Raw genomic sequence first — 25,674 nt, 5'->3', positions numbered from 1 at the left:
CTTCGTGCAGACGTGCCGGCAGTGGAGGTTGTTTATGCTCGCCGGTGAAGGTCTGCGCGATGTACGGTAACAATCTTCCTTGCCAGCACTTCCGCCGTAGGAACCGAAAGTTGAATACGCGTAGTGCGTAGCTACGCCGAGGCTAGTGCATGGAGTGCACAGCACCAAGACGGCAGGGAACGGCTGCCCAGACTGCGATGGTGGGAGCACAAGGCCTCTGTCTCGTGATGTAGGCACTTGATGATGAGCACCGGAATATAACGTCATATCCCAGCGCTAAGCAGCGAGGCTGCGAGTACCGCGATGGAGCAGCGAGACAGAGGCCTCACTCTGTAGCCTACTGGTAGAAACAGGAATGGATGAGCGATGCAAAATTGAACAGGACGCCCGCTAGCGCATGAGTTCAGTAAGATACGAAACAGTCCAATAGGAGAACCAGACAGGGCGTAGGATGCTGAGATAATGGTACCCAAAATACAGCACCACAGGAGTCTCAGAACATGGCTAGAATATACACTGTACAGTGCACGGTAATGCAAGGGTTAAGCAAACCATAGTCGGGCTCACAAGCAAAGTCAGGGGCAGGCAGTGAACAGAGAAGTCCAGTTTACAAGGTTTACATATCCCTCCAACGATTAAGACTCCCCTAATTAGGGGGCGGGACAAATTTTATACCCTATCCCTTTAACAGGGCTATGAATATTAATATTCATCTTGATGTTCCAGTGTGTGCCCTGCTTGGAAGCCGATTCTCAGACTGGGGGACGCGGGCCTCCATACTGCGTGGCTGGGAAGCCGCCGGTTAGTTTTGTGTAAAAACTAGGAAAGCTTGCAACAATGGCCCAGCACAGATAACTAAAAAGTGATATTAAAATATGGCGCAGAAAAGAGCTAGCTACAGCTTTCCACTCTCGCTCAGTGCCGGATGTCGCTGACGCACTTAATGTAATGCTGTTTGGGGGACAAAGATCTCACTGAAGACCTGTTTGGGGGCCAAAATGGCGGCACTGTGGCAAATGAGTGGCATGTTACATGGTGAAGTCTCGGCCCTGGGAACAGCAGCTCAGCGATCATCTCCTTTGTAAATGCACCGTTTACACTCACTGTGCAGGTGTATTTCCTGCATATTCATAAAATAAATAAAATTCAATTATTTTCCCAAAGTTCTTTTAAGTTTATTATTAAAGGTTATATTCCATTACCGTACCTGGAATCTTTACAGATTTTCTCCAAGATCTCTGAATATCGTTGATTACTGAGCCTCCAAGGACTCCAAACCAGTCCATTGATTTCCAAGCAGAGTTCGGTACATCTGTAGGAAGTAAACCAACCGTTTATGTGAATGGGTATGACATTTAGAAGAAAAATATATATACTAAGTTTAAAAAAAGAGATGAGTATTGCAATTCCAAGTAATACCTTTTTTTCATTGGACTAACAGAAATATATATATATATATATATATATATATATATGTGTGTGTGTGTGTGTGTGTGTGTATATATATTGCCTATTCAATGTTTTGCAGTTTCAGTTTAATATCAGTTCATTATAATCACAAGCATTTAATAATGATCAGTACGATCTGCGATCACCTGCTATTGCACTGCATTCAGTCTCAGACATCAGTCTGGTAACAGGGTTGCTTTGACTTACGATGATGTTGGTGCTTTCAAGGCCACCGTAGGCTCCTCAGTTAAGGGAATCATGTGACCGTGATGTCATGGGATGAGGAAGTGGCTTCCTGAAACAGAGTGCTCTGAGGTGATGGCATCTTATAAAAAGGTAATATTATTTGTTTTATATCTCGTTTATATTATTCTCGTTTGATGAACAAAAACGTTACCTGAAACCTTTAAAAACGGGACTGCTCTGCTTCAGGGCCGAACACAAGGCAGGCTGGGGCTTCCACACATTATTATCTGCTTTTTCATTTCCAACCTCGGTTGCCATTTATGATTTTCCCCCTTTTTCTTATGCTCTATAATACACATTCTATGTAGAAATGCAATGCCTCTTTATCTCAGTAATGGCACTGAATCTGTTATTTTTTTCCCCAAAACACCTTTACACAGATTAAGAATATGTCTGCTCCCATGATCCCCTAACCTTTAATAATCCACATTGTGTATCTCTGTATTTTGTTTGTTTTTTTGGCCCAAGCTGTTTTGTTTGTTTGTTTGTTTGTTTTTTGTGTGAGTATTTTTCTTTTTTAAATCAATTCCTACCTTCTTACTTCTTAACTATAAAGGTATATTCCTGTTTGAACTAAAAAAAAAAAACACTTTGCCCCCCCCTCCTTTTAATAATAATTTGAAGTTGGGTAACTCTCGTGCTACTACTGACAGTAAAGGGTTATAATATATATATATATGTATAAGGCTCATTTGACCAGGGCTCTCGTTACCTTAATTGTTATGTGATGCGCTACTTGTTATGTTCTATTGTACTGCGCTGCAGAACATGATGGTGCTATATAAATCAGTAAATAATGACATTATTTTAGCGGTAGCATGGCCGAGAATCTGCTATAATATTGCATAATTAAATATTCAGTATTATCGCTAATACAGTCCTGTGACCTTTTAACTATACAGCGGCAAATCGTGACCTCTTTATTTTATTGACATCAATAAAATTATAAAGATGGCTCAATAGTCCGTTGCGAGTTAGTTGATTCATTAAATGTAGTTTTTTTTTTCTTAGATTAACTTTTTAATTACAAAGTAAAGTCCTTGTTTAAAGAGTAATCAATTGTTATTGCCTTTTACTCGCTCTGGTATAATCCATTTAACCGAGTGCATTTTATTTTCTCAATATCCACTTCTATGAAACCATAACGTTGAGGCTTAATTAAGAGACAGTTTGTGTAAACCCTGCACAGTAACTGGGAGAAGAAATTACAAATATATTTGTTTTGTAGTAAAACAGAACAGTTTTTGTCATAAGTGCATGTTGATCATTTACGTAACAAACCATACAATGTATACACTCTGCTGTTTGTTTTATAATAAAATATATTGCGTTAACTACTTGGTATAATCTCTGCGGTTAATTGTAATTGACGTTTAATCGCAGCTTTTTTTTTTTATTTTTTATTTATTTTTTTTTATGCGTAAGAGGTACAGGGCCGGACTGACCATGGCGACATGGCCCTGGCCCTTTAAGGCCAGCAGCCGGTATGTGGATATGCACATTTGTATGCTTGTGCTGCCAGTAGCCCAGTAGGCATTTGCCCGCTGTGCAATATGGCCTGAAGTAACGAATCTAAAGTAAAAACTTGTTTGTTTTTAATCAGATGTAAACGTTTTCATGCCCTTTACAGATATTTGTATGCTTTATATTGTATATTTACTGTAACAATGTGGTTATACAAGAAAGGCAAGTAGGTGACTTTGTCACATTGTTACAAGGGCAAAAACTCAGAGGGCCAGCCTTTGGGGAGATCAGAGTTTCAGAAGATTTGAACATTTAAGCTTATTATATTATTATTTTATTTGAATGCATGGTTTAGCCCATTTTGCTTGCATGCTGATGTATTTTTCTGAACGCAGATTGGATCATCCATTCTTTAGTTATTAAGAAACAATATGAGGCTTCTGTCTCCTTCCTCGGCAGCCTCTACTGAAACCAGGAACCATGAGTTTGTAAACCTCTTGCACATGCTTATTGGTACTCATTGAACTAATCTGTAGACTCTTGTTTAGTCAATACACCTGTTTTCAGGACTGGTCCTGGGAATATCTGGATTAGGGTTATCCTTTTAAATGTCATCAGCAATATTGGTAAGAATGCAGACATGGTGACCGATGTCATTATTTGATTTAAGCTTGGATTTTCGGCATATAGTCTATACAGCTTGGATGGGATAAAAGCAAATGTATTGTCTGAAAATTCCAGAATATATACTATTTGCCTTGCATTACGTCGTATTTCTTTGGTGTATATGACAACTCTAATTGTTGATTCTGCTTCCAAGGGTTATATTAAGACTTGTGTGCCCCCCCCCCACATTGGGCAGGAGAAACATTGTCAGGTGCCCCAGTTACTATGATTTCGGATATTTGTTTGTCGCTTGTGCTAAGAATATATAGCATATCCCGTTTATTTGTTTTAGTTTTTAAACAATACAAACTTTTGCAATGTTTCCCTCATCTTTTTTGATTAATGACCGTCTATACCACCTAGATTGTTGTTGCTCATGTTTATTGTTTTTTGTAAATGTATTCCAAAAGGGCTTGCAATGCTTTTTATTGGACCAAGTAGGATGACATAAACTTTCAAGAACTGAGAGGTGTCCTGTCTTCAGATGTAAAGCATATGCGATTCTACAACTTGCTTATTGTGTTTTATTCGCTAAAGTGGCCATTGTGGGGGAGAGCTGCTGTTTTAGCTCACTGAATTGAGCCTATGGGGTCTGCTGATGCTCTGTGGGGGCACTGGCTTTCGACATAGGTGATAGGACCCAACCGTGCTAGGCAGGCTAAAGTGCCGTCAATCTGAAATGGCATCACCCAAGCAACTCGATAGAGATTTTACTTTTCATGTAGCCCAAACATCTTCATTCTTTTCTGGGATAAATACAGCGGTATCCATTTATACAAAACACAATAAAACTGCCTTAACCAATGACATTATCCTGAAAGACCCAGTTTGTGGGAGACTTCATTTAGTTATCATTTATAATAATATATATATAATATTCTCTGCTTTAAACCTATTTTTCCCACTACGTGTGCTATAACAGTGTTCATCCACTGTAATGGAAAACATGTTACACATTAAAAGTATAATTTTGTATTGCATTTAACCCATTGCGTATGAATAAAAAAAGGGCCCTGCTTTGTAGCCTACATAACTCTTTAAGGGATCTTTCTGGTAAATTGCACATTGGAGCCTGTTTGTGGATGTGATGGGATTAAGACTTGTGATTAATATTTTAACTTAAACATTTTAAAAATATCTGCTGCCCCTTTGAATTCAATCATCATTTAGATGATAACATAATTTGATTTCCAAAATCTCACATTGCCAATATATCCATGAACGATACTTTACAATTTGTGGGTTTTATCCCATATCACAAACCTAAAACGACAAAAATGAAGTCATTAAAAGGTGACAAAAATCAGAAGCAAATGTGAAAACTCACGTTTATGTCTTACTACGTGTCTGTCCCCTATAATAACCAATGCATTGCCTCTGACAGAGGAACATTGTCTTTGTGACATTCTATCCACAACTGTGTCACAAGCAAAGTAGCACGTTCTTCATGTACAACATACTTTAGTGTTCGCTGCAATCCTTTTTGTCTAAGTTACTATTAAATATCTTCTTTACTACCCCTTGGGATCGTGCCAGAATGTTTGCATGTGTTTAGAAGGTCCACCTGTTGTGGATTTAAGTACAGATAATGTTAAGACTTGTAAGTACCAAATCTTTTGCATTAGATGCCTGTGTCTGCCTGTTCGCAACATATCACATGTTATCTGTGTGTAAACTGCACAACATATGCCCCCCGTGGTGTACATATTAGTATGGCAGCGCTCAAGAGGAAAGGGTTGAGAGCCTTTATGATTAATGATAGCTGTTGTCATGTCCATCTAGATGGGATTGCTAAATATATATATTGCAAATAAGAATATATCATGGAAGTATCAGCACTATTTCACCTCATGTGCCTGTTTTAAATGATTGTTTCTTTGTTTTTTGCTTTTTCTTCTATGTGCTATGTTTCATTACGGGCTTCTAGATCATCAGAAAGCACTGGCTCAGTGCAGGGGGGGGGGGCTCAGTGCAGGGGGGGGGGGTCAGTGCCTGCACAGTGGCTTGCAAAGCTGGCATTGCCCTCCTAATACAGTGGTCTTTGAGAGCATCTTTACACAGAAAGGGCAGAGGCGTTTTGGTCCTAACAAGCCAGGCTAATGATGTAGGTGTTAGAATTGAGTCCACATTGGCAAACATGATAGACGGCACCACAAATTGTACGCAGCAAAGTATTAGCAATGAGTTGGATTTGAAGGAAATCTTAATAGAATGTGTGTGTAATAAATATATATATATATATATATATATATATATATATATATATATATATATATATCTAATGGTAGATAAGAACCATCTGGTCCATCTAGTCTGCCCATTTTCCTGATGTAGAGACTGAATCAGTCCTTGGTCTTGTCTTAGATTTAGGAGCCAAATGCCTATCCCCTGCGTGTTTGAATTCTCTCTACGCTTCTAATAGGGGGCTGTTTCATTTATCTACTCTCTGTAAAATAAAACGTCCTTACATTAAATCTAAGCCTCTGACTCTCTAGTCTTAGGTTATGACCTCTCATTCTAACATTTCTCCCCCGAAATAAACTTCCCTCCTGTAATTTGTTAGAAACATTTAAATACATGAAGGGATTTATCACATTTCCCCTCTCTCTTCCAAGCTATACATATTGAGATCCCATAGTCTTTCCTGATAATTTTTATTTCGCATTTAGCACATGTAGCATTTAAGATATATATGTTATATATAGAGATATATTTGCATAGTATAATCAATATTACGATACTGTATTTGAACTCTGGAAAAAAAATATTAACTGTACCACATTCTGGATTAACGGCAATGGAGAATCGGTTAATAACTGGACATTACCGTATGTATATAAATAATATGACTCATCCTTTAAGCACTAGCTGTTACTAAATAGCGTATATTAGTCAGTTGTGGTGGGTAACAAATTGCTTAATGAATAAACAATTGTCTTGTCAAGTCAATGATATCTCCAGTCCCACCGGCACGGGAAATATTAGGTTAAGCTTTTCTTTATCTTGTGCAATTACTCTTCACATCTTTTATTAATTTGTACCTCATTAGAAAATTAATTTTTAAGGCCTTGGTCTCTGAGGATAACGTCTCCTCATGTTTCTGTAATAGCACATGCATGGCACTTTTACACAATTAGATATGGTGTTAGAAACCTCCTAATTTTAAGTAAAAACAAAAACGTTATAAACATTTTTGCCGTTTATTCATTAAAGGGGGGAGTTATAGTTTCAACTCATTGACTTTACTGTGCGGAAGAAGGTCCAACCCCAATGAGCTGCTTCTGTAGAAAGAGTTTTCCAAAGTCTTCGTACCTATTGAATTATGCATTATACAGGGCCGGCTTAGCCCTTCTTCCTGAGAATCCTGACAGTCTTTGCCCTTTATAATGAATAGTGAAGCAGGGGGAAAGCCCCTTTGGGATACAAGGTTGGATTTGGGCTAAAACTATAGCCCTCAAGGACAAAGGAAAATTACCCTACAACTTTAGAATACTTGATTTGCAATATAAGTTTGTAATAGAGTAAAGCAGGGCTCTTTTCCCCTTCTGTACCAGTATATCTTCCATTTGCTGCTGTTCATTTTGTATTATACTGCCAGGGAATCTGCCTATATAATACCAGGCCCATTAATGTCAGATTTCCTATCTCGGAAAGTGACAGCAAGAAACGAGTATAATATCCTAACAAAGTGATTGCTAATGTTTATGCTTCTTTGTGTAATCTAGGGGTATAGTAATCAAAACATAATTATCTCCCGTGAGATAAATAGAATTTGATACCGTTATTGCTGCTGCAGATTCATCAAGGTAATTTTAACAATGTCTGGTAGATACAGTCAAACAGAAGTAATTGAGATATAATGTATTTAAGACAAAGACGACAAGGTGCTTTATTATTATGTTTCTTTCTCTTAAACCAAAAGGAAATACATTATTGACCTCAATACAAACCGCGTACACAGGTTAAAATCAGTTATCACCGAATTATGCTTTTTTAATAACATATGTATAATTTCCAGCCATTCTTTCCAGTGTTGGCCCCTTATAATGTAAGTAAGTTAAGGAGTTCACGGCATTTCTTAAAGGGATACTCTTGCCACCATATGCACTTCAATACGTGCGATAGCTAAATGGCCCCCTTACATTTTTGTAGTCCCCCCCATATGCATTTGCCCCCCACCCTCCTTCTTTTTCCTTGAAGGAGATGTTTAGCCTAACACATTCAGCATGCCACCTCATGGCATGTATATATGCATTGCCAATGAGCTCCATCCCTGTTATTTCAATGCAAGTTCTTTCCTGACACCGGTTGGCTGCTTCAAGTAGTCAATCAGTGACAAAATCGGCCAGACCACGAAAGAGGAGGATATCTGCAGATACAGCGATGCACCTTCTATGTTAAAGAAGTGCTTACATTTTCTTTTTTCGTTTTAGAAGATGTCGGGGACATTAAACTCTCCCTTTAAGTCTTGCTCAAAATGAATCTGTAGCCAGCCCCCCTTGGATGGTTTGATCTACATATTCCTTAACTTTACAACTTATAGGAAGATTGGATTTCATAGGCAACATGAATAAAATTCTTTAAATGTTTAAATTACGAGGAAAGTTGGAAACCTGAGTCAAATCCACTTCTCTGCAACCTGAACTAGGAAAACTGGATCTGATGAAAGAGGGTAACTAAGAGTTGTTATATTTACCAAGATAGTTGCCAGCAGCTGGTTCTGGTGTCTTGTTTAGCAAAGTTACTTATATATTCTATATTTGTGATATAGTGTGTGCGAGTTTAGATTGAAGTAAGGATGAGGACTTTAATGGCAAGCACAGCTGCATGGTCGCAGAAGGCGTCAGCTGTCAATATATTCCTCTTGGGGTAATAGCGACAGTTTTACTCTTACTATTATATAATACGTTTTTGGTTTCATTTTATTTGAAACACTTACGGCTCTGCATTTTCCATTGCTCTCTAGTAACTGGACGCATGCCATCGCAGATAGCTTGATCGATATAGCACCAACTATTTGCTCAGCAGAGGAAAGTTTTATAATATGACATAATGCATGTCTACCGCAAGCATTACATAATATGTAACCAGCAATCTGTTCTTTAACATGTACGAGAATCAGTCAAAGGGCTTCTAAGCTTTGTTTGATACTTCGTATAGAGTAGCTAATCTGTTGCAAAGCCATTTAACACACTATGTATAAGACCAAGTTTGCATTTAAGTCTTCATACTTTTAAGAAAAGCATTCCAACCGTCTTTGGATGTTTTATAACTTGTAATATTGTTACATATCGTTATATGATGTTATAGTTAATACCAACATTTGAACAAAAAAAAGTCACAATGTCCCACAAATACGTTGGTACATATACATGAAAACATGCATAGTAATGCAATATATTAATTAGTAAACTTCCTTGCAGATCTGGCAAAGTGGTCTAAAAAGGGCCTCTGTTCAGATGGTAAATCCAAATAATTCTTAGTTTAGAAAAAAAATGGAAACCAATTACAGCATTTTAAATCAGATATAGATACATAGTGGGTTGTAAGATCGTACAATATTATAAGATAAGATATCTGGTGTACCATATACATATTTAGTCGATATACACTACCATTCAAAAGTTTGTGGTGACTTAGAACTTTTGAAAGAAAAACACGTTTCGTCCATTAAAATAACATCAAATGGATCAGAAATACAGTGCAGACGTTAATGTTGTGACTATTTGTAGCTGGAAAGGGTTGCTGTTTTTGTTTTTTTTATTTAATGGAATATATTCATAGGCACACAGAGGCCCTTTATCACGCAGATCATTCCTGTGTTCCAATGGTACATTCCGTTGGGTAATCCAAGGTTAATTTTAAAAGGCTAATTGATTGTTAGAAAACCATTTTGTGGAAACTAGAAGTTTCCTTGTTTTCCATGAAAATAGCTAAGTAACCCCAAATATTTGAGCGATAGCATATATAAGCTTGTTGGGCATCCTCTTCCAAAATCATGGGTATTAATATGTGGGTGACCCATACTTTGCGGCAAGATTTTGGAGTGTGTGGAAATTGGTGCCCAGTCTGTCAAAAAAAGTATTTGTGAGGTCAGGCGCTGATGAGACGAGATAACCTGACTCTCAACCTCCAATCCGGTGTATGTAATTTCATAGACTTCTGTGTAATGCACATGCGCTGTCCTCTTCATTAGTGAATAAGCAGCAGGTGTCTCGCCAGGTACCCGAGATCCACATTCAGCAACAGAACTGGCAGAGCCTCCATAGCGCGCTGTTCCCGGGGCGCCGCGTATCTTCATAGCTGGAGCATAGAATATAACGTCATATCCGGACACTCAGCAGTAAGGATGGCGGCTGAGGAAATACATTATAGTATTCATGGGTACAGATTTTAATTTAAATGTTATTTAACCTTCATCTACATCAATGCAATCAGGGATCTCTAGAAAAGAGTAATAGCAACTTATATCTTGTGACCAAAAGCATGTAGACACCTGACCATCACACCTACACTACCGTTCAAACGTTCGGGGTCAGTTAGAAATACACTGAATCAGAAATACAGCGCAGATGTTAATGTGGTAAATGACTATTGTAGCTGGAAACAACTGATGGTTAATTAAGTACCTTCATAGGTGTACAGAGACCCACTCCCATCACTCCTCTGTGTTCCAGTGGCACGTTGTGTTCACTAATCCAAGTTTAAGTTTAAAAGGCTAATTGATAGAAAATCTTTTTGCAATTGTTATTGTTGATTTTATATAAATCTGTAACATATCGACTTCTTGAGTTTCATTATTATTTGAATTTGCTAACAATTTCCCGATTTCCCCATCTTGTTAAAATGCTATGATCCCCCAGAAATGAATGTTAAAATATTTTCCACAATCCAGCTGTCACTTAGAGCCGTGTTCTCATTCATGTTTTACTTTTCTGTTTCAGAAGAGCAGTTTACTGTAATGTCGATAACAGTTGTAATCTGAAGTCGTTAGTACAAACTAAATTAGATTTATATTGACTTATTTTGGCTCATCTCATAATCTGCTGCAGCGCACATATGGTTGATACTAACAAGTTTGGTTTCTAAAAAAAAAGTTGTTCATCTCCAGCAAATGAGAAATCTGAAAACAAAAGCAGATTACAAACCAAATGATGTTTGTAATGTATAGTGGTGCCAAAATACATTCATATCGGAAGCAGATTGCTTACCACATGACTCTCAAATACAGTTTAAACATCAAGAAATATTGTAAAATACCCAAAACAAAACACACTTCTACATCGACGCAGAGTTTGTTTCAGTCGCGTTCCGCTTCAGCCCTTATATATGACTTGCTGCTTGTTTGTAGACGTACTAGATTGATCATGCCACAAGGCCCATACGCGTAGTTAACAGCAGCCGACGGAAGCACAAATATACAAGTGTATTAGAAATGTGTGTATGATGAAATATAAGATTCAGATTTATAGTTTCCGTAGCTCCAGAATAGCATTGCAAGAACAGAAAAAAACAAAATGATCCCAAACATGTATGGCCTAGGCATACGGCTCCCGAATCTCCATCGAGACCAACGACTGATTAAGGTCTGAGTCTTTACAGCAGGAAAAATGACTGTATGGGCCGAATGGTTTGTATGTTTTTTTTTTATTATTTTTTATTTTGAAGAACAAAAAAGATGCCCTGTTTTAACAACTGTTGATTTATCTGGTCTATCAGATCCAAGCTGATAAAATGTCCTAGTATCTGTCTTATCCAGTTTTTGGAGCTTATAAAACAAGCAGAATTGTGTGGGGTTTGTATAGAGGTTGCGGTGCAGAGCGACTTGGAAAAAGTCAGCATAAAGCGACTTGGAAAACAGTCAGCATAAACATGAATTGTCCCACTTTTATCAATCATCTACTATAGACATCTACTATTTCCTTGTTGACTTGCTTCAGCAGCCTAGGTGTGTTATAGCAGGATTGTCCTTCTCTGGCCCTGAGATCTATGGAATTTTATTTCACATAGAGATCTATAGCCTTTGTTTCTTGCATCATCTTGAAAGTTAGGTTGCCCCACACCCCGGGTTCACCACGGTTAGTGTGATTGAGTGGCCAGTGTTTTTTTACTTTGTCTTAAACCTGGCTTCTTTCAGTGCCCACATCTCGGTGGCTGGAAAGAAGCAAGTATATGTTCTGCGAAACATGGTCAAAGAAATTCACTACCTATGCATTTTTGGGGTACTTTTTTTATTTATTTTTTGGTCTTGCTTCTTCCAATAATTGATCCTTTTTTAGGCTGACATCATTGTGAAAAGGGGAAAAACATTCCTGTTAACCACATTTAAATGGCTTATTTTATTGAAGTAAAGATACTTCAGCTTGCTAACACAGATGCATATGGTTTGCTGAATTTTAGATCCCGTGTTTTAAGATCTGTTTTAATGCCTATCAAGGGCCTAATATTTGGCTACCTCAATCTGAGAAAGTCGAGGTTTCAAGAGCAATCTTGAAACGTTCTTTGCTCGTGCCTCTAGAATGCAGCCATGTGGATGGACCATTTAGTCACAGTTTAATCTGTTTTTACAGCTATAGCAAAAGAACAAATGACATTGTACTTGGAAATGTTAGGTTTATTGAAGACATCTGTGTGAAAGCAGCCAAGTCTGATAACAAGGACCTATTTACATTTTTTATAGTTTTTTTATTTTGCCAAATCATACTTGGTAGACCTAATCATTTTGTTTGTGGTTCCAGTGCAGTTGTCATCCGTAAATAAAACATAAAACATGAAACGTTAATCGAAATGCCTTTACTTTTTTGTACTAGGTTATTAAAAAATGGTGTCGACCCAGGAAAGAAGTGGCAACATTTATTTATATTCTTTTCTCATTTATATATCACATTTGATACATTTTCTGTACGCATTCATGCCGAGACCTCATTTGGTCTATGAAACTATTCATGCTGATGTGGGCCACTTTGAACTAGCTCTGTCCTTTTCAGTGGTCTTCTCAACCTTAAGCTGTCTTAGAGGTGCTGTTCCACTTACACTACAGATTAATTGCAATAGCTTACTTTAGCGACTTCACTTTACACTTTAGAGAGCCAAGTAGCTTCTGCTCCAGAAATAGCTTGACTGGCCCTATTTAAATCTGTGATATTTCTTGAAAGTCACTAAACTATGCTTTATGCAGGGCCGCCTGCAGAGAAACTTACCATTGCACCTTTATAATGAGATAAACCCCTAATTCTCCTGCTAACTCTCGCTTTAGGGAATAATAATAATAATAAAAACTTTTTGTCCTCTAAAAGGTTTAATCACAAGTACATTTTTTTAATGTGTATTTTGAAGTATTCCAAGCAATAATTGTGGAGGCAAAATTTTAAATGATTTAATGATTGTGTGGCCTTCAGCAGCACTAAGAATGGTGTGTCTAGTCCTGACAAGTGGGGAGATGCGACCGCAATGTTAAATACAACTGTCCTAGCACAGGGGCAAGAATAATGCAATCAAAAGAATTCAGGTGGTATACGAGGTTAGTAGAACTTTGTCTTCAAAATCTTCCCTTTGTCTCTGTTGTCCTTTTGCTAGTTTGAATTAATTCCGTACATTGCGAGACTGTTTGTTGGAGCCGTGTGTGACATTATAACAAACAACGAGAGCTTCTGGTCAACAGACCAACCAAATCTAGAATAGCTATGAAAAAACAGCAGGTTCCATAACACTAAGCCATTCTACGCCATTATGTTTAAGTGATTAACTTTCCAAAGGGGAAAAAAGAACCCGTTTATATAACATAAAAGTGCCTCCATTTAAATAAAAAATGATAAACGGTCTTGTTGCTTGAAAAAAATTCAGCCTAGATGGTTTGCAGCGCGTTCTGTTGGTATTTGGGGCAGTTATATAAGCCTTTCCTATTTTATGCTAGATAAACTGGTTTGTTAATTGCCATGTTAATAAGACATTGAATCATTCTAGAGGGACCTGCTTCACTCTGGTAAGTGATACCCAAACGGAAGCTGCGTACAATGTCTGTAAATATGTGAAAGTGAAGGTCATATAAATCTGCCTCGCGTATGAAATGAAACATTTTAATAATAAAGTGGCCATGTTGATCCCAGAAAATCTTTGCAATAAGGTTTCTAGTGTGTTTATAGAAGACCAGCCCTCACAGGGTATAACTGGGAGTCCTTTAAGGTTTTAAAGGAACAATCTAGTTAAAGCAGCCAATCAGCGAAAAGCTCATTGAAATCATCATAAGTTGTATCGTGAGCTGGCACTGGCTGGAGATAAGTATACGGCGCAACTCAAGAGTTTGACATGACGTCATACAATATGAAGCCTGGTCTACAAACAACTGCTTTATATAGTCGTTAGAATGATACAGATTGACCAGCCAATCAGTTGCCACAAGTCGCATGCTTGCCGATGAACTGTATGTTCTAAGCACAAGAGACAATTACCGAAACCCCATTTGTTAAAATATCATACATTTCTGCAGGAGGAATAAACACAACATAGACTGTTTTCATGATCTAGTAAACTTATTTATTTGATGTCGCCCTTAAATGGTGCTTATCCCTTTTCATTGCGAAACTTCATCTTTAACACTTTAACTGCCAGTGGATATGCATTGCTTTCTAAAGCAGCACTCTGGCAGGATTACAGTAATCTAGTAGTAGATTTTAAACTTTTAATGTGTTTATATTAAATGTATTACAGTTTGAGTAGGAGAATAAATGTTCACAAGGTATTTGTGATAAAACATAAATATATAAAATAGACATTAAAGAGTTGTGGGAAATCTACCTTTTGTGGTGTCTGACATTGAACCTTTTTTACATGAGCCATATTCATGTTTTTTGATGGGTGGGGGATAAAGTTGTAAGTAAATAATCGGTTGGTGCAACCTATTTGACTTTGTGTTCTCCACTTTTATTAACATAGTCCATTGGACCCAAACAGTTGCAAGACTTAAGAGGTGAGAGACTTGATTGACAAGTCAGAAATGCATTAGATCATTCCTCCTGCCAGAGTCCCTGGTTCTAGCTGTTAAAAATGTCAGCTTCTCCAAGTTTGAATGGCAGCCCGAGGGCCTCAGAAGCCTTTTGTTTTCCGAGATCGAAACACAAATTGGTTGTATGCCGTGAACATTCCATCCCGAGCCGTAATTTCATCTTTTAGCTAAGAAGCACACGGTACATGAGCAAAGTAGCCTGTAAACAATATTACAGAAAATAAATAAATAAGCGAGGTCATGTTTCTGATGCGCCGCTCCACCAGTGGTGCTGACCTCTATCACGCTGAACATCTCCAGCTTGATTGCTGTTCCCTTTGGCATCTCAATAAGAGGAAGAACGGACACACAGAGAAAAAGTTTTCTGTGTTCCAGGGATAGACTTTAATTTCTCTTTGTTAAAAAGAAAATGATCTCTATTCTCACCTTGATACTTATTTTCTGCTGCTTTTTCTTTGCTGGCTCTCTACAACCTGTGTAGATCTTCTAGTTGACAGCAATCTGATGATATTAAACAATGAGTTGGTGTTCCTTTTTATGTTCAATGAGAGCTGACCCGACCTGATCTGATCCAATGCTTTTTCATTTTTGCCAATGGGAACACATTTTATTTTCTAGAAAAAAACCACCTCTCTTGTTTCTGCACAAGGAAGTAAAACCTCAAAACCCAGAGGCTGTAATGTTGATGTCTTCATGAAAAGCGTGCCTTAAAGGGGTATTGGAGACCTTATCCGGTTTACATTTCTGTACAAGAGTTCAAGTTATTAGTCATTCTAAACTTAGAACCTGCTGGTTCCTACTATCTTGTTGAAATCAAGTTATACTTAATTGATGTATATAACGAATATGTACCTAAAGTGGTAGGTCATCTTTTCAAACAAAACAAGCTTGATGAGCATTTCATGTCTTCGTCACCCCTAGTATCCTTCCTGGTATATTTGATATACTGTAAAGTAAGTGATCTAGGGATCAGTGATGTCATTTGTAATGATTGTGAAGTTTAGATAACCTTACACTCAAATGGACATAAGTGTACAAGACATTGTGAGTTATGACATCACTGTACTGTATTTGCATTTGTGTATAGAATTTGGTACTTTGTAGTTTATACAATCTAGTACATCCGTATCTTTTTAGAGTAAAAAAAAAAAAATAGCCCCTATCAAACCCTGCTGATGGTCTTGTTAACACTATTTTGGGCATTGCTGTAGAGCACGTGCTGCCAACCACTTAAACGTTTTGATCAATGACTGCCGATACTTTGAAAACGCACCGGCGCTCGTGAGCAGAAGGCATTGCCCTTTTAAGGTTATTATTGTATAGAGAACGCTTATAGAATATCTCTTCAGTTTAATATATCTGATGTCTTTGAATAGCGAACAGGTGTTAGCAATAGCTTTCGCCTTTCCTGCTTCTCCTAAATGTAACTATATCTTCACGTATAAAAGATCAGATGTCTGTCTTAAACTGCACCTGTCATTCACACGGTGGTCAGGCGCACTTTAAAAAAAAGTCCCATTTTTGTTTTTATTTGCCATTACAAACAATTAAAAATACACCCGAAAAGTGCTGGTGATTATTTTGTAGCGCAGAAACAAATTCCCAATGCTCTGTGGCGTATAATTGGTGTTGGGGCGCACGCACATCTGTGTGGTCAGTTGAACCAGTACGTTACTTCGTACATTTGGTTCGCACGGAGATCACCAATTGTATTATATAACATGAAGCTTGTAACACGGGGGTAACGTGCTGAATTAGGGGAACTTTGTAATATTTATACACAGTTTCTCATTCTTGTATAGAATGCTGAAGCTATCCTTTCTGCTGCTGTGTTGACTTGTTTATAAAATATGATTTTTGGAAAAAGAAAAAAAAACAACAATTTATATTGTGTGAGAATGTGATCAAAATCACATTGACCTTAATGCTAATATTTTTGGGAATCATTTAAAAGAAATCAATAGCACAATCTTGTCTTAGAATTGTGATTTCTTCAACAAAAGACTCATTACAGAAACAGGAGTGCATTTTGATTACATGCGATCAATACTTTCTTTCTAGAAGCAGAAAATGTCTAGCCCCCCCCCCTTTATCAGGAGACATACTGTGGTTTTTCTCAAGGGTTCGATTACTTTTCTCTTTCAAGTATATATGTTTTTTTTTTTGGTTTTTTTTTTTTTTACAGGAATAAAATACACTTAGTATCATGTGAGATACAGCATCTTGGGGTCCTATGTATTTTTGGTCTGTATTTGATACTTCTATACTCCAAACTTAAAATGTAATAAGTCATTTCCTAGAACTTCAAAACGCCACATTACCTTTGTTTGTCTCATTGTGTGGATTGCAAAACAGTGCAAGATTTGCAATTGACATAATGCACTATTATTTCAAGCAAAAAAATATAATGTATATTCACTACTGCTCAAAAGTTTGGGGTCACTTATATATTTTAAATGAACAGCAAATTTCGTCCACTAAAATAACATGAAATGGATCATGTAAACGACTATTGTAGCTGGAAACTGCTGGTTTTTAATAGAATGTCAAAGGCCTTTTATCACTCCCATCACTCCTCTGTGTTCCAATGGAACGTTGTGTTCGCTGATCCAATGTTTAAGTTTAAAAGGTTAATTGATCTTTGGGAAATCTTTTTACAATTATGTGACTGCTAGAAATGTATGTTTTCCCATGAAAACAACTGAGTGACCCCAAACTTTTGACTGTTAGTACGTGTTTCATTTTTGCTTAAAATATTTAACCTAGTTTCCTTATTTTTATAGAAAAAGGTTTAGTCAGAATAGGGTGATCCATATTGTTCAATGTCAAACTATAACTTGTTTTAACGTAAAAATTATGGTGCAGTTAAGCTCTTTTTTCCCAAACTTAAGAAAACACTTAAGACATTTTATATTAAGGTTTACAAGAGTTTGAGTCGCTTCACTTACCTTGTGCTGCTCACTGTCGCCTGCCCCTTTCTACCTGTGCTGCTTACTGTCGCCTGCCCCTTTCTACCTGCGGTTCTTTGCAGAAACCCGTATCAAACAGTGCAGGAGACGGATCCATAAATGTACTGTTAGAGACCGGCTTCTGGAGAGAAGAGCGTTGGAGAAGGCGCCAGATGGACATCAAACTTGGCGGCTAAGGTTTTTTTTTTATGTTGAAATCTTCTGCAAACCTCACTCTTATTAAGTTTTATTTTCTAAGAGTGAACAAAAAAAAAAAAAACTACTTGCGTTGTCTGGATCTCCACTGGGGCTTTAGGCCAACAAAAATAAAGCACACAACACACATTAGAAAGTTTCTTCTTCAAGACATTTTGGTTAACAGACAGAAGATCAGTATAACGTTTTTTAGTTCAGTACCTGTCACGCTGGTGAAGTATTTTACCTCTGGTATTGCTGAGAAGCATTTCGGAGATTGACGGTAAGTGAAAAGGGTTTAGGGCTTGAAATGGCAGTCAAGAGCAGAGAGCCAAGATACAACTCTCAATGTTAACGCTGTCTTACAGTAAACCAGAGTCGTTTTCCTAGAGCTGGTAACACTCGAGCTGGGCAAATCACACGAGGTAGAAAAGGCTGCTTTCTTTAGTATATTATGTTGATTCTTCTGGAAATATTTTTTTTTATTTTTGTACCTTATGTGATTATTCCAAAAAAAGTTTTTTATCTGATTTTTATTATTACTTATGAATTATTTTTTCATCTGTACACCAAGAGTCAGGAGAGAAGAGGGAAAATTATATTTTAATCCAAGGACGCAGCAGGCAGGCATTAGTAGAGTGTCGATCTGAATGTTGCTCCTTATGTGGCTATTTTTTTTATGTAAATACGTGATTTTTTTGCTTAGTTTCCTATAAGCACTTTTAGAAGCTGAGAATTTTCAGAAATTAACAAATGGAATGATAATTAGCATTAAGCTATATGCATTGCTTATGCTAACCATATCACCCCTTTAATTCAGCATACATTCTGCATACCTGTTGTGTACATTTTCCATTACAATGACAAAAGTAAGGATCATGATGTAGGTATACCACATTAAACCGATTCATGGTTAATGATGTCAATCTGTTTTTATCTATACGTATTTGTGATGCCCATTACCTTCCCACACAATGTACAGAACCGTAAATATTTTGTTACATGTAGCCAATCCTGGTCATTGTAGCTGTATGTATTTTCCAAAGCACCGTCTAATCCATCCCGGGCTTGTTAGGTGTGAAGAAATATTGAAGATCGGCCTTTGCAAATGTGACTTTGCGGATTATTGATTCTAGCTTTTTGGTTAAGGTAACAAAAGAGAAAGCAAACCCGGAGCATTCTGAACAGATACTTACACTGTAACAGAGTTATGGAGACGCACATAAAGGTCCCTCCCAGGTACTAACCTATTATAGCCAAATTCCGAGAGCCGTGAACATCTGCTTGGAGGTTCTGAAGAGCTTCGCGATGCACTAATTGAATTAGTCTTTTTCTAGGGTTGCAGACTACACTAATTGAATTTGAATCAGCTGTGTGTTTATCTGTGTATATTTGAAATTAGAAGAGCTTAAACCTCAGGGAGCAGGCTGAGTAGCAGACATGGCCGATCAAGTGTACTGTGCTGCTCTCTAATGGCCCAGCCAAGTATTGCCAGTTCTCTGGGGAAAATGTCTTGCTTATGTGCTTGTGTTGTGCAGCAAACCAATTTAATGGGCTTTTTATGGATGCGTGATATGATAAATAAAAGCACGAGATACATCTGTTTTTTGAGTCTTTTTTTTGTATGATATTATAAATAAAAGCATAGCTTATATCTTTTTATGTTTTTGTTTTCTTCCCAAATAACCTGTAGATGTTTTGGTGTAAATCCGGACACCATGTTTTTCTTAAAGTTGTTTTTCGGTGCTACTATTGCAGTAGTAAAGAGTGACGAGGAATATATTTGAAGATATATATTAATATGTGTATATATATGTATGTCCTGTAGGGTCTCATCAGGTGTGCACTGGTTGATCATTTGTTGTCTGACTTTCACCATAGATGAGAAGCTCTAGATGCAACCCACATTTGAGGTCACAACACCCTATTCTGTGCACTGCTCAGTCTTTGCTGCTTCAAGAACCCACTCTAGAACCCATTCTTGCTCTAGTGACCAAAATTGCTAAGTGACTACGGGTTGTGTAATGGTTGCGCAAAGGCCAATTTTAGAATTGGACGACCTACAGCATTAAAATGGGCAATAACAATAACATACGTTAAGACATGCAGGTACAGACGGAGGTAAAGAGTTTATGTGCAGAATCTAAAGGTTACTTTTCCATATGATTATTATCACTCTGATGCAGATCAAATTAAAGGCTGGTGGGGTTCTTGTATCTGCCTGGCAGACAGTCTATAGGGGGGAAAAATTGTCAAATTCCAAGTCCTCTGTGTTTGTGACGCCCCCCTGTGGCAGACCCTTTAAGTCTGGATGATTTGCTTACACCTCTGTTGAAATGTTCTTCCTGGAAATGCAAGCGTCTAAGGAAATAATAAATACACAGATTTCTATACCTGTTTCTGACAGTGTTGGCGACTTGGCTGTTCTGCTGTAGTTTTCAGATTCACACAGGCCAGGTTGTTCTGTAAATTAAACACTGACAGCTACCCCGAGGGAAGGAGCCAAAGTATTTATGATGATGTGCTGATTGCACAAAATACAATGCAAGCAGAAAACAGCTGCAGAGAACAAACCTCTGAAAATGATTACAATTAGGAACAGCACCCTCCCTGTTTCCAGTGGTGAAAGTAAAATACAGAACGCTAATGAAGGGTTTCTAGACTTTCCAAGAAAAGCGCTTGCTTGGGCGAACTCGCTAATCGAAGCTGTTGCTTCTCGTCATGTGTTTTTATGTGTATTCCTTTAACTTCAGGTATAAAGGATTCAAGGGACAGCCCAGCCATCATTAGTATTTTAATTCAAATGATACCTTAACGTGTCCACTTTAAATCTTTAGTTTCCCAGTGCAAATTAATGGAGGCATTCAGCAGATCCTGCGCGTATGGACTTTTCACTCCACCCCTAGACTTGTCAGTGAAGGTTTGGTCAAACACATCTGCTTACCAGTACATACATCTGATATGTTTACCGCCAGTAGCCCCTCCAGACCCCAGGGCTCTGAGATGGGTTTATTGTATTAAGAAGGTTATATTAGCTTTTATATTTTAAAACTGATATCCATACGAAGTCTATTTGAGTAATTATGCATGTGCGTCTTTGCCTGGGCAGACACCTTGGTCTTGTACTGCGAGCCCCACTGACACCATAAACAGCAGCAACAAAAATATATAAAACCTTGCAGATAATAAAGAAGCTTATTGAAAACTCACTTGCTCAGACATGCATATAATCTACCCTCATCCTGCACCATGAAAAAATTGGTCCAATTTGAGGGGGGGTTCAGAATCTTATGCCATGTAGCTGTGTCTGTCTGCAAGTGCCCTATTGCTGCTGCTCTATCACCCACGTCTGTGGGATCAGTTCATACAAATGATCTAATTTTTGGGGAGATACAGTCCCATAGCATGCTGCTGGATGTGTCTATCCTTTGGTGTCACACTGGTGGGCTTCCTAAACCCTAATATGCTGCTTGAAGTCATTCTTATTGAAATGGGATTCCAGAAGATGACAGGGACCTCTCCCATTAAAAATTATTGCTCCAAATGAAAGAAAAATCCCTTCTGTCCAAACCAAAAGGTTAGGAAATTTGTTGACCAAAAACAAAACTAAAAATATGTGTGAATAGGTTTTGCTCAATGTGCCACATGCGGGGGGGGACGCTTTTAATGTCACAGTGTGTTACTGTCTTGAAATCTAGTTTTTCAGGGTGTTTTGTCAGATCGGTGTCCGATCTGTTTCTCACCCTGGGTTACCAGTTTACCTCAAGACAATAAATAAAATCCCTTTTCTATGCATAGGGACCTGGTTAACTGAAACCCAACTTTATGGGTGGATTACCAAAGGTTATTATGTTATTAGAGGTTTCAGAGACAGTCCCTAATGTGCTGGCTGCTGATTGTTGACATCCATCCCGCGCGGCAAACAGAGTTCCGCGTAATCATCTTGCTTTAATCAATAGAATAATTGATAAACCAGATAAGATTTAAACTGATTAACTCTCTACAAACCTCCCGGGAGGCCCAGACTCACTTAATTCTGACATGTGTGTAGCGTACCCTGCAGATGGAGAGCAAGTTGAATTATCTGTTTTTATTTGCCTAATGATGGCGAGGGTGTTAAAGTCAAGTGTTTAATTAACCCAGCAATGGGTTGTGCTGTCACTTGCACCCACATGCAGCTGATGGAGATGTCTTACCCAGAGCACCAAGCAGGAATGGTAATATGCCACTGAGATGGAAGATTACTTTCTTGGTGCGTTTGCTGGGTCACTGCTTTGAATGTGTTACTAAAGGGGAAAAAAAACATTGAATTAGAGGGAAAAAGGGTTTTGGAAGTTAAGTATGATAAGCAATGCGTATTTAATAATCCTTCCACACAGACATAAGTATTTTATATGTAACACACATAACACCTTGTTGGTTTATAATAGTCTAATAGAAAAGGAGACATAATTTATATATATATATATATATATATATATATATATATATATATTTACACATTTTAAATAGTTGTCAATGTACGGTCTGTCTGTAGAGACATTCTAAATGTATGGATAGCTTGCATGGATATAGTATAACATGTTTATCAGGCTCTGCCCACGTTACTGAAATAGCTATTTTTTTCCTCAAATTCCATATAACGTGTATACTGTTTAAGAGCTATGTTTCATAAAATATTTTTTTCCTTTTTTTATTTGTTATGCCATATTTTAAAAGCAATATATACATTTAATAAGTGTGTGTGTGTGTGTGTGTGTATATATATATATATATATATATATATTATATATTTTTTTCCATGTGGATTTGTTTCACTGTCCCTCTCTGGTCGTGATCTAAGCCGGCATTTTCATGAGAAGCAGTGCTTGGTTACTTACCTCCTGGTATCACGGTTTCAATGAATGAGCCCAGTTAGGTAGGAGTGGGTCAGTCAGCGTGTGTACAATGAACTTCTTTTCACCCTTTGCCACTGGCATGAATGTATCAGGCAGGCTGTCCTCTCTGTATAGGTTCTTGAATTCAATAGAATGGATTAAGGTTTTATTTCTTTATATTTTTGGACAAATACATTATGTTTGGGTTACCAAGCGAAGTGGCCTGGTGGAAATTGCTCTGGCCAGTTTCTGCCATTTTTAATGGAATTACGAAGTATACCGGAAATGCCTGCCAGTGCCTAGGACGTATTGTCTTGTGCAACTTGATGCCGTTATTTAAACTGTTCTTGGCAACTGTAATGACCGCAAACGAGGAATGTTTACTTAAATATCTGGTAAATTTCAGGCCCAAGTGATGCTTCCTAAATCGCGTATTGTTTCAAATGGATTAATAATTTAGTAAGTAACACGACTGGCTGTCCTGGGACAGCGGGCAAATGCTTGGTATGCCTGTTTGCCTTGGTTGCAAATATTAGGCTAGAGTTTAAATGTCCCACAACTGCCAGGTCGGCTCCTAAGAAGTCCCCTATACAAGGAAATCTCCATAAGGACCCAAACTAACTGCTGAAAGAGTTGATTAGTTTAATATAAAGTGCGTCTGTATGTGTACATGACCGCTTGTGTTCATTTTTTTTTTCTATCCTTTCGAGCTGCTTGTATATTTTAAATGCCTCCTTCAAAGCAACTATTTACAAATTGCATTAGCCAGCACATTGAGGTATATTTTAAATATTAAACAGAGAATATTAAAAATGTTATCTTGCATTAGAACAGTGTTTCAGAAGCAATTGAAAAATTCTCTTGTTAATTGAGTTGATGATACTACGTTGCATGTGTATTAGTCTCTGCTATTAACCGTGGTGACTGGATAAATAAGTAATGCACGCTGAATATTCTTTTAAGAACTCATTTTCCTAAAATGAAAATAATTGCAATATTTTGCCTTCCAAGCTTTTTCTTGATTAAACTGGAACAAAACCGCTGTAGTATTCGTATTAGTTGCCACAGGCTCCACACCAACACCAACAACGTATTAATGCACTGTAAATAGTCAACCTTTGAACCTCTCCTCCAAGAAGGACTTAGGTGACCCTGCATAATGCATAGTTAGCTTGGTAAGAAGACTGTTAACAGATCTCCAAATGTTATCTACATAGTACGTGTCATGCAGGTCTTCTGGCAACTGGTTAGCGGTCAGGCTCCTTGATATGCTGCTGCTTAGTGGGACGGTTACATGAGAGATCTCCCCAACTGGCCTGTTTTAAACTGTGGAGGCCTACGCTGTCTTATTTTATTAATAAGAATGGAGAACACGCATAGGGTAGGTACTGGGGAGGGGGTTTGGGCCTGCATTTTGGACAGACCAAGGGCAGTACCCAAAGTCATTATACTGTTGCTCCTTGTAGGGGAAGCTCACTGGGGTTGGTCCATCATAATGCATAGTCTGAGAGTGCTCAGCCCTCCTGCAAACCCCTGGTTTGACCCTTGGATAGATTGTTCCTTTGGTCCTACACTTGGGACGGGGCTGGTTGTCTGCATGTCTACTTCAAAGACAAAATCACAGCTTAGTTTCTCACTTCGTAGGCATCCTAATAATTGATAATTTCCCCTTTCCATCATGTTTAAAAGGGTTTTTAGTAACGGCTAGCGCCACCCTTCTAGAGCTGTATGTTTATTTATTTCCAGGGTGCAAACAATAGGTGACTTTTTATAGACCCTCTTCATTCTTCAGACTGGAATATATGCCACTGTAGACTCCAGAATGATTTAAAACTCTTTAACTAATAGCCTGGAAATGTTAACCACTTACTTGTGAAATTGTTATTCCCACCAGAACATGACAATTTAGATCTCTTGTCTGAACGTAAAAACGCACAACTTCTAATAAACAATTAACCCTGTAGAATCACTCTCTTTACACCCAATAAACTGCCCCGATAACCAGATTCTTCGAGAAATTCTTGTAACATCACGAGTAGCACATATTCTTGTGTCATAATATATATTGTAATTAGAGACTTCAGCAAGGCAGCGTTTACGATACACTGTATAGTGTAATAAATGGTCTCCTAGAATGAGCAGCTTAAAATATATATTCTTATTTCCTCCCCTTAAAAAAATGCTGCATACCTACTTTCCCTGGAGCGCCTCATCTTTGTCAGGTTAATCAATAGGCACCGTATGGCAGAGGGTCAGTAATCAGTGTCATCATGGCTTTAAATCGTGTTGAAAATTTGCTTAAAGCCTGGGCCAATTAACATCGAAATGATGAATGGATGGTTAGATAGGAAGAGCCTGATGCTGTGGGGCTTTGTGAGGAGGAGAAGCTCAGCTGTTGAACAGAAGACACTAGCACATAATATGAGCTATTCATGTGAGCGCAGTCCACCCACTCTTAATGATAATGTCAATCTTGCAGAATACACACACATTGGACTTGTCATGACTTAATAAATCAAAGGAGTTTGTCAAAGGCATTCAGATAGATTAACGAGGCAGCGGCAATAACAAGTCAAATTTGCATAGAGAGTTGCCCGAATCTCAGTAAATTATTATCCTGTTTTTCATTTGATTATTTGCTAATGTCTCGGGAGGCTGAATGATATTAGCATGCAAAACCTACTCCGGCAGTACACATCTAAGATATAAAAGACGCTCTGCGCGCTGTGATAATCCAGGTCTGTGCGGTAAAAAGGGTGAATTTAACTATTTAGCTGTATTTTTTTTCCTTTCCACAATCCCCTCCCCGCATCTCCTTTTTTTCATT

At 37.9% G+C, this 25,674-nt stretch overlaps 1 protein-coding gene across 1 annotated transcript in view; it reads left to right on the top strand.

Moving 5' to 3' along the window:
• Positions 1 to 1,707: 1,707 nt before the first annotated feature.
• Positions 1,708 to 25,674, top strand: part of BTRC (beta-transducin repeat containing E3 ubiquitin protein ligase) — a 73,838-nt gene continuing 49,871 nt past the window's right edge. Inside the window, exon 1 of the mRNA XM_053451340.1 lies at positions 1,708 to 1,785. Coding sequence (XP_053307315.1) covers positions 1,729 to 1,785 — 57 coding nt within the window. The 5' untranslated portion in view covers positions 1,708 to 1,728. The remainder of the gene's footprint in view (positions 1,786 to 25,674) is intronic.

The sequence above is a fragment of the Spea bombifrons genome, chromosome 11 (genome assembly GCF_027358695.1).
Source record: "Spea bombifrons isolate aSpeBom1 chromosome 11, aSpeBom1.2.pri, whole genome shotgun sequence".
Taxonomy (NCBI): domain Eukaryota; kingdom Metazoa; phylum Chordata; class Amphibia; order Anura; family Pelobatidae; genus Spea; species Spea bombifrons.
The sequence above is the reverse complement of the archived record's forward strand: the minus strand, read 5'-3'. Positions and strand labels throughout refer to the sequence as shown.